Source organism: Giraffa tippelskirchi, chromosome 1 (assembly GCF_054371585.1).
Source record: "Giraffa tippelskirchi isolate mGirTip1 chromosome 1, T2T-mGirTip1v1.2.pri, whole genome shotgun sequence".
NCBI lineage: Eukaryota > Metazoa > Chordata > Mammalia > Artiodactyla > Giraffidae > Giraffa > Giraffa tippelskirchi.
This window is the reverse complement of record NC_137275.1, coordinates 131006895-131016853: the sequence shown is the minus strand read 5'-3', so window position 1 is coordinate 131016853 and position 9959 is coordinate 131006895. Positions and strand designations below refer to the sequence as shown.

General features: G+C 52.8%; 1 protein-coding gene across 7 annotated transcripts in view; it reads right to left on the bottom strand.

The window, feature by feature from the left end:
* Positions 1-817: 817 nt before the first annotated feature.
* ZNF395 (zinc finger protein 395) overlaps positions 818-9959 on the bottom strand; it is a 72656-nt gene continuing 63514 nt past the window's right edge. For all 7 annotated transcript variants that reach the window (XM_081496253.1, XM_081496261.1, XM_081496281.1 and 4 more), the window contains 6 exons: positions 8847-9082; positions 8128-8228; positions 7197-7479; positions 5538-5630; positions 4491-4594; positions 818-4303 (listed from right to left, as the gene is read on the bottom strand). In XM_081496253.1, coding sequence (XP_081352379.1) covers positions 4192-4303; positions 4491-4594; positions 5538-5630; positions 7197-7479; positions 8128-8228; positions 8847-9082 — 929 coding nt within the window. In that variant the 3' untranslated portion in view covers positions 818-4191. The remainder of the gene's footprint in view (positions 4304-4490; positions 4595-5537; positions 5631-7196; positions 7480-8127; positions 8229-8846; positions 9083-9959) is intronic.

The following is a 9959-nucleotide window of genomic DNA, read 5'->3' as shown; positions in this document are numbered from 1 at the left end:
AAGAGAGAAAATGGTTCTTTTCCTAAAGCAAGGAAGTCATTGATGTAAAAAGTCAAAGAACAGTGGTTGCTTTTACGAGGAAAAGAGGAATAGCACCTTGCTAGAGGGCTTCCCTGGTGGCTCAGATGGTAAAGAATCTGCCTGCAATGTGGGAGACCTGGGTTTGATCCTTGGTTGGGAAGATCCCCTGAAGGAGGGCATGGCAACCACTCTAGTATTCTTGCCTGGAGAATCCCCATGGACAGAGGAGCCTGGCAGGCAACAGTCCATAGGGTCGAACAGAGTCGGACACGACTAAGCACAACACAGAGGTACAATGGCAGTTTCTGGAATGCTGGCCATGATCTGTTTTTTGAAGGAATGGTGGATACTTAGGTATTTGCACTGTAATAAACCATTAAACTGTAAAAATTAAAATGAGAGATTAAGAAGAAAAAAAAAAGAAAATGGTTATCTCCTAGATTACAATCCTAGTGCCATTATTTCCCAGATGATGACTTTGGGCAAGTTTTCTAACCTCTTGGCCTCACTCTCCTCATCTGTAAAATGGGAGTGATGAAATGAAAATATATTAATAAATTTTTAAAATAATTTTTTTATTTTAAAAATAAAATAAAAGTGGGACTGACAACAGTAATTCCTTCCTGGGTTATCCATGTAAGCACTTGGCCAGGTCCCTGATAATGTTGCCTGCTGTTACTATAAGCAAATGAGTGTGCACACTTCTCCCCTGGGGCTATTGCTTGCTTAACACCAAGGACAATGATAATCTTATCCTCTGCAGGGCGAGAGGGCGGAGGGACAGGCACACATCAAATCAGACAATGTACCATTTTATTCCTTATAAAATATATTTCATATTGTTGCTGTAAAAACATTATATTTCACATTTTTTAAAAAATTTTTAACAGTAAAAATAATACTTGGAAGACAGCTGGGGGAAAAGGCGCCAATAAAGACAAGTTCACAGATGGGATTTATCTCCCTCTCCTCTTTTTTTTTGCCCCTGGTAAAGTCAGAACCTGAGAGGACCAGAAAGTAACAGGACAGATTTCTTCCGACAAGTCAGAGTTTCCACATCCAAATCCATTATGTCCTTCAAAGAATCTAGCCTCAGGCCAACTGCAACACTGTGGATGTTGCTCAGAATGTGTTCTGAAATTACACGATTGCTTTCACAGCCGGCTTAGAAGTCAGATTATTAAATCTAAGCCATTTTACTCACCCGTTGGTCCTTGTGTTCTGCACCTGTGACCTTTGACCACCAGGAAATGGCAAGTCCCTCTAGTCTTCTTGCCTGGGAAATCCCACGAACAAGAAGAGCTTGTAGGGCTACCATGAGGTCGCAAAGAGTCAGATAGGACTTAGTGACTCAACCACTACCACCACCACTATTCACTGGACTCTGCACTGAGGGCGCAAGCACGGGTGCAGATTCAGTATCATTAAGGCTGTTCAAAGCAGGCACCACAGACTCCAAAGGTACTTCCAAAATATTGTGAATAAGCATAACATCCCCAGAATAAAGAATTTCCCAAGACGCTTGCTTTGCCACTCCGTCCTGTTACGTCCTGTTAGTTTCTAAGGCGCACCTGTTGCCTCTTACCTTCCATCAGATTCTGCCTCCCAGGATGGGCCAGGAAGTAGGGAGAAATACAGAGATGAAGAAAACAGGCGTGATGGTGGGATCAGTTCACAAACCACTCCCTAGCCTCTGAGAAGAGACGAAAGGGGCAACCCCGGGACAGACCACACGTCAAGAACCCACACGACAGCCACAGATGGAGCAGAGGGAGGAGAGAGGCTGGAGGAGGCCACCACCACCGGGAAGGAGGCCGGAGCAAAGGCCGACAAGGAAAGCCGCACCAGAACATTAAAAAAAAAAAACAAAAACCTCAGTTTTGAAATTGTTGCATCAATTTCTTCTCTCTTCCTTTTCTGCCCTGTGCAGCAGTGACACGAGAAGCCTGCCTTACTTAGAGAAAATCTTGATATCCAGTTGTAGCTACACGGTCCAAACTGAGGGGGGAATGAAAATAGCGTTTCCAAAGGTGAGACCCAGCAAAAGCTCTGAGTAACAAGGAAAGGGGAGATGCTGCTGGGCAGAGCTCCCCCCACCCCCGTCTCAAAGGCCCCCTCCCCACATGGGTAGGACCTGCAGGTGCACAGGGCAGGAAGCGAGGAGTCAGCTTTGGGAAGCTGGAAGCTTGAGGGAGTGGGAGGAAGAACCCAGCACCTCTTGCTGGCCTGATTTCCAGCTTTACCAAGGGACAGAATTCCACATACATATTTTCTTTTTTTTACTAAGTTATAAAAATATACCCCATCACCATCAAAGACACTCATGTGTAAGAGTGCTTTTCCCTTCTGTCACCAAACCCAGGTCACCGTCACCCTTCACACCATCACACCCCCTATTCCCATGTCTGCCGGTTTCCAACACTCGGCACGTCACAGACTGAAAGGCATCTATCGGGTTCCTGCAGCCAGGTGAGCCCGCCTGGACGGGAAGGACAGCCTTGCTCACAGCCAAGGGCTAGACGCCGCTGTGCAAGCCCTAGAGAGCTGGCCTCGTGGTTGAGTTCCCTGAGCCCCTGACATTTGGGACGTGGGCCCTGAGGAGTCCCCAAAACCAGTCCCGCTCAGCAGAAAGGTGAGGCTTTGAGCCAAAAATGTGCCCTCCTTCAGCCCTGCTCGCCCAGGCACAGAGCCCCCTTCCTCCACTTCTCCTTCCTCAACGAAAATGTATTCACGTATTTAGCTCTCAAGTCACGCAGTCCAGGGTCCCCTCCATTCCTGAGGTCTCCAGTAGATGCTAAATCAACCCCAGTTCCCGTCACGTGACCTCCTGAGGCCCCTAACCTCCCCCATCCCGCCTTCGGGCAGAAAAGACGCCCAACAGGTGTCTGGGAACATGACACCACATCCAATTGACCCTCCCCATCACACTGACTGGACCAAGCAGAAGCCCCCTGAAGAGTCCTGTCCTGCTTGTCACCTTAAGAAGAAAACCAGACAGTCCCCAAAGGGCCAGGTGAGCCTGTGGAGTCACGGGACAGCTCTGCATCCTCTCACCGTGACAGAAGCTGCCACCTACACCTTTCTGTCTGTTGTCTTCACCAGCCCGGCCCTAGGGCCTTGGAGGAACATGGGAAAATCCCTGGTTCCCATGAGACGAAGAGGGACCTACCTCAGGGCAGGATCTTTCGGCCAAACAAAGGGGGAATCTTTAATCAGAAAGAGGCTCCTGAATACACCGTAAGTGAAAACAAAGTGTTTCCGGGGGGTGTATTCCAGAGCCGGGCAGAGGGGTGGGTGTGGGTTCACTCGGGCAACAGTAAAGAACCCTCGCCAAGTACTACACCATCTGGTCTCTTCTCAAGGAAAGAGTGAGCAAGGTAGTCTTGATCTGCCATGCTGTACGACGTGAATTCTTTTTAGCCTTTTGGCTCAGCTTCCTGGGGACAGTCTTAACAAACCTACGAGTCTGGGCTTGGAGAAGAGGCCATACAGTATCTGTTGGGCTGCAACCTGACCTGAGGGAACCCAGATCAGAGCAGCTGGCACCAGAAAAAGGGCTTTCCTTGGCCTCTGATGGAAGCTGCTGGGTGAGGACAAGCTCTCCCTTCTCCTGGATCTGGGTGGAGAAAGGGGCCGGCTGCACCTCCAAAAGCTCACATATCAGCCCTGTTTTCCCACCCCAGCCCCGGCAGGTCCTGTTCTCTGAGTCATCAGCCAGAAATTTCTCTTTTTTCTAAAAAAACAAAAAAAGTAAATCCATGTTGCTCACAGCCCCTTCTGGAAGAGTGGAGAAAGCAAAGAATCCACCAGCTCAGCAGGAAACACAATGAGCTGTCCCTTCCTTCCATACGGTACACATTAATCCCCTAGGGAGATGGGCTGTGGGGAGGAGAGGAGGGGGAGTCATTTCTTTGGTCTCTGGTTTGCTGCAGAATACCCTTGGTCAGTTTTGGCTCTCTCTTATTTTAGGGGAAGAAAAAAAATAATTTTTTTGTTTCTATTAAAAAAAAAAACGAAAACATTCCCATGAGGGAGGGGAAAATATTTTGAGTATTCAACCTTAGCCAATAGAGCCCAAACTCCCCGTGTCCACTCTGTAGCTTTTAGGCTTCTGCTGTGGGCTTGGGACCCATCTGCCTGTGTCCCCAGGCCACTGGGTGGGGCCGTGGTTCAGTCCAGGAAGCGCTGGCAGGCCTTCTTCCAGCGGCAGGCGGTGCACCACTGGTCCCGGTGCTCAATGCCGTATACCTTGCGGCACTTCTTAGCTTCCCCACGGGCTTTCCTGCAAGACGGGGTGAGGAGGGGATGGTCACCCGCTGGCCAGCCAGGAAAGGGAACCACCGGGGCCGGAGGACCGACTGCCTCCCTCGCATCTGAGACATCCCCCACTGGCTCCCTGGGACCAAGCCTGGGGACGAGGGGCAGGTGGGGACAGGAGCCCCCAAGACCACGGGAGAGGACAGGCTCACCTGGTGGTGCTCTGGGCCCGAGGTGGAGACGTGACGATCAGGTGAGACTTCACGGCAGGGGGAGGCTGCTGGGGCTCGCTAAAGCTTAGCGACCGGCTCCGGACCTGGGTACAGGGAGAGGGGCTGTAAGCACGAGGGCAGACGTGCAAGGCAAAAGGACCGTCCCCAAGGACAGCCAGCTACCCCCACCCCACCTTGTGCCAGGAGGCCTTCTCTAGAAGGAGATTTCAGGGAGAAGTGAGCAGGCACCAAGAAGGGAGTGGAGGTGGAAAGGGAGGAACCAGCCTTGAAAGGCACACTCCAGCTAGGGGAAGGGGCTCCAGGCAGGACAGCCACTCGGCCTGGCCCCATCATGGGCTGCCACCTGCAGATTTAGAAGAATCTACCATATTGGGGCAGAAAGAAGAACGGCACAGCCTCAGCAGCACCTGTGGGCACGTGGGTTTTACAGTGTGTGGTGATGCCTTCCTGCAGGAGGCATTTCAGACTGGAACACCCTAAGGGTCTCTCAGTCGTGTCCAACTCTTTGCGACCCCATGGACTGTAGCCTGCCAGGCTCTTCTGTCCATGGGGATTCAAAATAACTTCCAATTTGTTTCAGTTTGGTGGCAAGCAACCTAAGGCGCTGGTCCGTGGTGGCCCGGGGAGCTCTGATCCACCTGCATAGCCCCCCACATGCCCCTCTCTCCTTTCTCACCCTCCCTCTTCCTCTCCAGCTTCCCCATGTCCTCTCCTTCCTCCTCTTGGCATCAAAACCTTACCAAGCATCCCCAGGGGTTCAGGGCTAAATAGGGCGCTGATCCCACCTGGCCTTATGATCTTGGTAATAAAGTTGATATGGGTACTCCTCGCCGGCGCGCCCCTCCCACATACTATGGGTGTCTGTGATTCTTGAGGGTTGGGGGCAAAGGGTATGAAGACCTTCAAGAAGCTGGGGTGCAGGACGCAATGAGCTCGGGGGTAAAGGCCTCCAGCACGGGGTGTGTGTGGCTGAGCCCTCGGTTGGTCCCGGGGCCCCTGGAAGGGCTGAGCATTGGACGCACTCACCGGGGAGAGGGAGGAGGCGGTGGAGGGGGCAGCGGCCCAGCTGATGCTGGTGTAGATGTGCGGGGAGACCGGGATCTGGAAAGGTGGCAGAGCCTGTGGAGACAGAGTGCGTTGGCCAGGGCCTGGCTTAGGAAGCTCTCAGGGCCCTCTTCCCACCCCAGCGACCTCACGGTCTGCAGCAGCAGCTGCACCTCACACTACAAAGTCCTGGGACACCCCAAAATGCTCCTCCCGAGAGAAATAGCAGAGCACCAGCTCTCTAGAGTCGCCTTTGTCTCGGGCTCCAGTCTTTTTTTGGAGCCCTCCTCTTGGAGCTGGTTTACGTGCCAGCCTCATGACTTAATCATCTCCGCAGATTAACTTCTTGGCGGGATCACCTACCAAGAACATGCTCGGGGCAGCTCCCCCAGAAATTCAGCCTTGTGAGTGGTGGCACAGGCACCACGCTAAGCGTCTGCCATCCCCTGGGGCAACTGCATGGAAGCAGTGACTCTCCAGGTCAAGGTTTGTTTCTAAAATCACCAACTGCCCTCTCTAGGTCTCATGTCACAGGGACAGCTGGCTGCCTGAAGGGCCACCTGAGTTGAAATAGCTGAGTGACCCACTAATGACCACTCGTTCTAATGAGGAGAGCTGGCTTGCTCTCTAAAGGCTTTCTGACGGAAAGCACTGCTTCTTAATTACTAACTTACAAATCAGCCTACAGTCGGAAAAAACCAAGCAGTAGGCATCAAAGGATTTTAAGAAAAACTTGCACATGGCAAGCAGAGTCTTAGGCACCTACTACATGCAGTAAAAACCACCCTAAATGCCACCCACTCCATGATTGCTTTCCCAACCCAATGGGCATAATGCCTTGGTCTTTATGGCTATTGTTGTTTAGTCACTAACTTGTGTCCGACACTTGAACTGTACCCTGCCAGGCTCCTCTGTCTATGGGATTTCCCAGGTAAGAATACTGGAGCCGGTTGCCACTTCCTTCTCCAAGGGATCTTCCCAAGCCAGGGATCGAACCCAAATAGCCTTCATTGGCAGGTGGATTCTTTACCACTGAGCCACCAGGGAAGCCTGGTCCTTCCTGTACCCACAACAATTGCTTGTGCCTCCAGTTAAGATATTTTAACTACTTATTATAATTAATCATAGTTACACATTCATTTCTCTCTCCAGCTAAACTGTACACTTCACAAGCTCAAGAATTATATATCTTATTCTATCTGCAAAGCTTATCCTGCAGCTTGACACACAGTAGGTATTCAAAAACTGAGTGCCAGACTATTTAATGTAGTACAATTCTGGGAATTGGGGATTTGCTCTCAGAAACCCTACTACACTAGTCTATCCCCTCTTATAACCAGTGATGGACCAATTCCCCCGTCCAAATCCATCAACCTGGTTACTCAGGGATTCAGCTAGATTTCTTAACCACTGGATTCAGCTAGATTCAGTAACCACGCATGACAGTCACCAAGGTACAACTCTGGAATTCTTGTGTTTATTGAGTGTGAAGTCATTTTCCTTATAGAAATAGAGATTGGTAATTCAGCTGAGGACTCAGCCTCCAATCAGTGTGGTCAGTGGCCTGTGACCAGGCTGACCACTGACAGACACGGAATGCCCTCACGGCCCCTAGGCTGAGCTCCCAGGGGGCCCCCATACCTGGTATGCATGGTCGGCCTGAATGTGCCAAAAGGAGCCAGGAGCTGACTTGCTGAGGGCACCGGAGGGCAGGTAAGACTCCAGGCCAGGGTGATCTGGGCCTGAGGACTGGGCTTTGGGAGGAGGCGGTGGGGGCAGGATGGTGAGGGGCAGGCTGGTCACACTAGGGGTCGGAGCCGGGTCGGCTGTGGGGCCGCCAGCCGCAGCAGCTTCCCCCTTCATCTGCACCTCTGTGTAGTAGAAATCCTCCTCCCGCTTGAACTGGTCGGAGTCCACGGTGTCCCTGCAGGGGAGGGAGATGCGGTGACAACCAGGGACAAGCTGCCCTGGTCCAAACGCAGGGGACAGCTAGGCATGAGGGGAGCGCCTGCTCAGGGCCACCCGGCAAGTCACAGGGGAAGCCTGGGAAGACAGGTGGGAGCCCAGGTCCCGACACAGGCTCCCAAGGATTGCACCCTGGCACGTCAAGGGGAATTATTTCCCTAGCACCGGAGGCTTCTCCTCTGGCCAGATCTGCTTCACGCTTTGCTCTGGGTCCTCTCTGGACCCCACCCACTCGCGGTCACACTCTCCAGCAGGGGAAGGACTGTGAGTCGGTCCCCTTGGCCATATGCAGCCCCGGCTCCCCAAGGGGAAGCAACAGGCTCTAAGTCACTAACCACCCTCTATCTGCCCAGAACTGAACCATCTTCCTTCCGGTGAGAGAAGACATACCCATCAACAGCATCAACATCCACCACCACAGGAGGGACTCCTTCCCAGCAAAGATCCCAGCAAAGGAGCTGTTCCACAGGGCCCAGAATCAGGGATAGGTAGGGTCCTCAGCCAGCCAGTTTCTCAGAAGTATTTGGGGGTGTGGGTCTCGGGGAATCAGCGGGTGGAAGACGTCTGAAGAACGCCCTAGGCAGAGGAGCTCTGCGCTCATACCTACCCCAGGTGGAGGGCTTTCACGTGTCGTTTGATGCCCACGATGGAGCGCAGGACTTTGCCACAGCTGGGCCACAGGCACTTGTACATCACCTTCACCGAGTTCTGGAGGGAAAGGAACACAGGATGAGGAGGACACGTCCCCCGGCTCAGCCCCCTCCCAGCCTCACCCAGTGGGGCTCCAGCCACATCCAACAGGACCCAGCAGAAGTCTCAATAGAGAAAAGGGGTTCCGAGGGACCAGAGAGACAGACAAACAGGGGCAGAGAGCTGGTCCTGGGGGCCGGCATCGGTCTGGAGTGGAGATGGGAGTGGGATGGGGGGAGGGGGGTGGAGGAGAGGAGATGGGCTGGGGGACCAGGGAAGACCTGATGGAGGTCTCTGCAGGAGAGCCGGGTTGGGCAGAGGTAAGACGGCCAACGATATGGCATTGGAGAGGAGGGGCGGGCTTCTGGGAATATCAAGAGGAAAGAGAAGCAGCAAAGGAGAGCTGAAATGGTGGCCCAGGGCCTGGGGCTCCGAACTTCCAATGCAGAGGGGGGGCCGGGGTTCGACCCCTGATTGGGGAACTAGATCCCACATGCCACAACCACGATCTGGTGCAGCCTAATTAATTAATTAATTTTTAAAAAAGTGGATCACTGAAACAGGATGGAGCCCGAGAAGGCCTGGGACCCAGGCCTGGCCCCTCTGAGGCTGAGCTTGAAAGCTCAGGCCACGCACCTTTCTTTTTCGGGGAGCTGGTTCATCCAACAGGAAAGCGTCTGGGTCAGTCTCAAATCCATTATCAGTCTGGGGAGAGCCGAAGGCGTCCCCTAGATACTTGGGGCTGGCCTGGGGGTGGGGGGGCGAGGGGGTGGAGACGCCGCTGCTCCCGCTCCAGTGCCCGCTGGTGGTGCTGCTCCCGCTGTCTGACACGTCGCCGCTCTCCTTCCACGGGTCGCAGGCCGTGCGGGAGGCTGGAGGGGAGAAAACAGAGGATGCTCAGTGCCTGTCCCGTTGCCACGCCAGATTCTGCACAGACAGCCCAGGTCAGGGGCAGGACACTCTAGTTTAGAGTCTGGGTTCCTGGGCTTCCCTGGTGACTCAGTGGTAAAGAGTCCACCTGCCAATGCAGGAGACATGGGTTTGATGCCTGGCCTGGGAAGATCCCACAGGTCAAGGAACAGCCAAACCTGTGAGCCCCAACTACTGAGCCTGTGCTCTAGAGCCTGGGAGCTGTAATGACTGAAGCCCAATTACCCCAGAGCCTGTGCTCTGCAACAAGAAAAGCTGGCTCACTGCAGCTAGAGAGTAGCCCCCAGCTGCCACAACTAGAGAAAAGCCTGAGCAGCAACAAAGACCCAGCACAGCCAAAAATAGATAAATAAAAATTATTTTCTTAAAAAGGCTGGGTTCCTGAATCTAATGCCAGGTTCTGCTTGCCTGGCTTTGTACTCCAAGGGGGAGAAACAAAAACCAACAAAGTACCCCTTCCCTAACAAACCCCTCCCCTTTCTGGGCTTTAGTAAAAATGAGGAATGGGTCCCTTCATTGCAGCCCTGTCTGCGGAGGGCAGACTGCTCTGCTCTCATGGATCCTTCCTGCCACAGCTGTGCTGATAATCACTGACCGCCAGACACACTCTGTAGCTGCATTTTGGGTGCAGGTGTCCCCCAGTTTTCAAAAGTTTAATTTCTACCTTTTCCTTTACATGAAAGACCTGCAATCAGCCCTCCAAATCCTGTTTCCGCACTGAAAATATTTAGGGAACAGAATTCCACAAAGATCCCCACAGCAACACTTGAATTTCCCACACAGCAACTAAACGTTTAAACAGCGACATTTAAAAGGCAT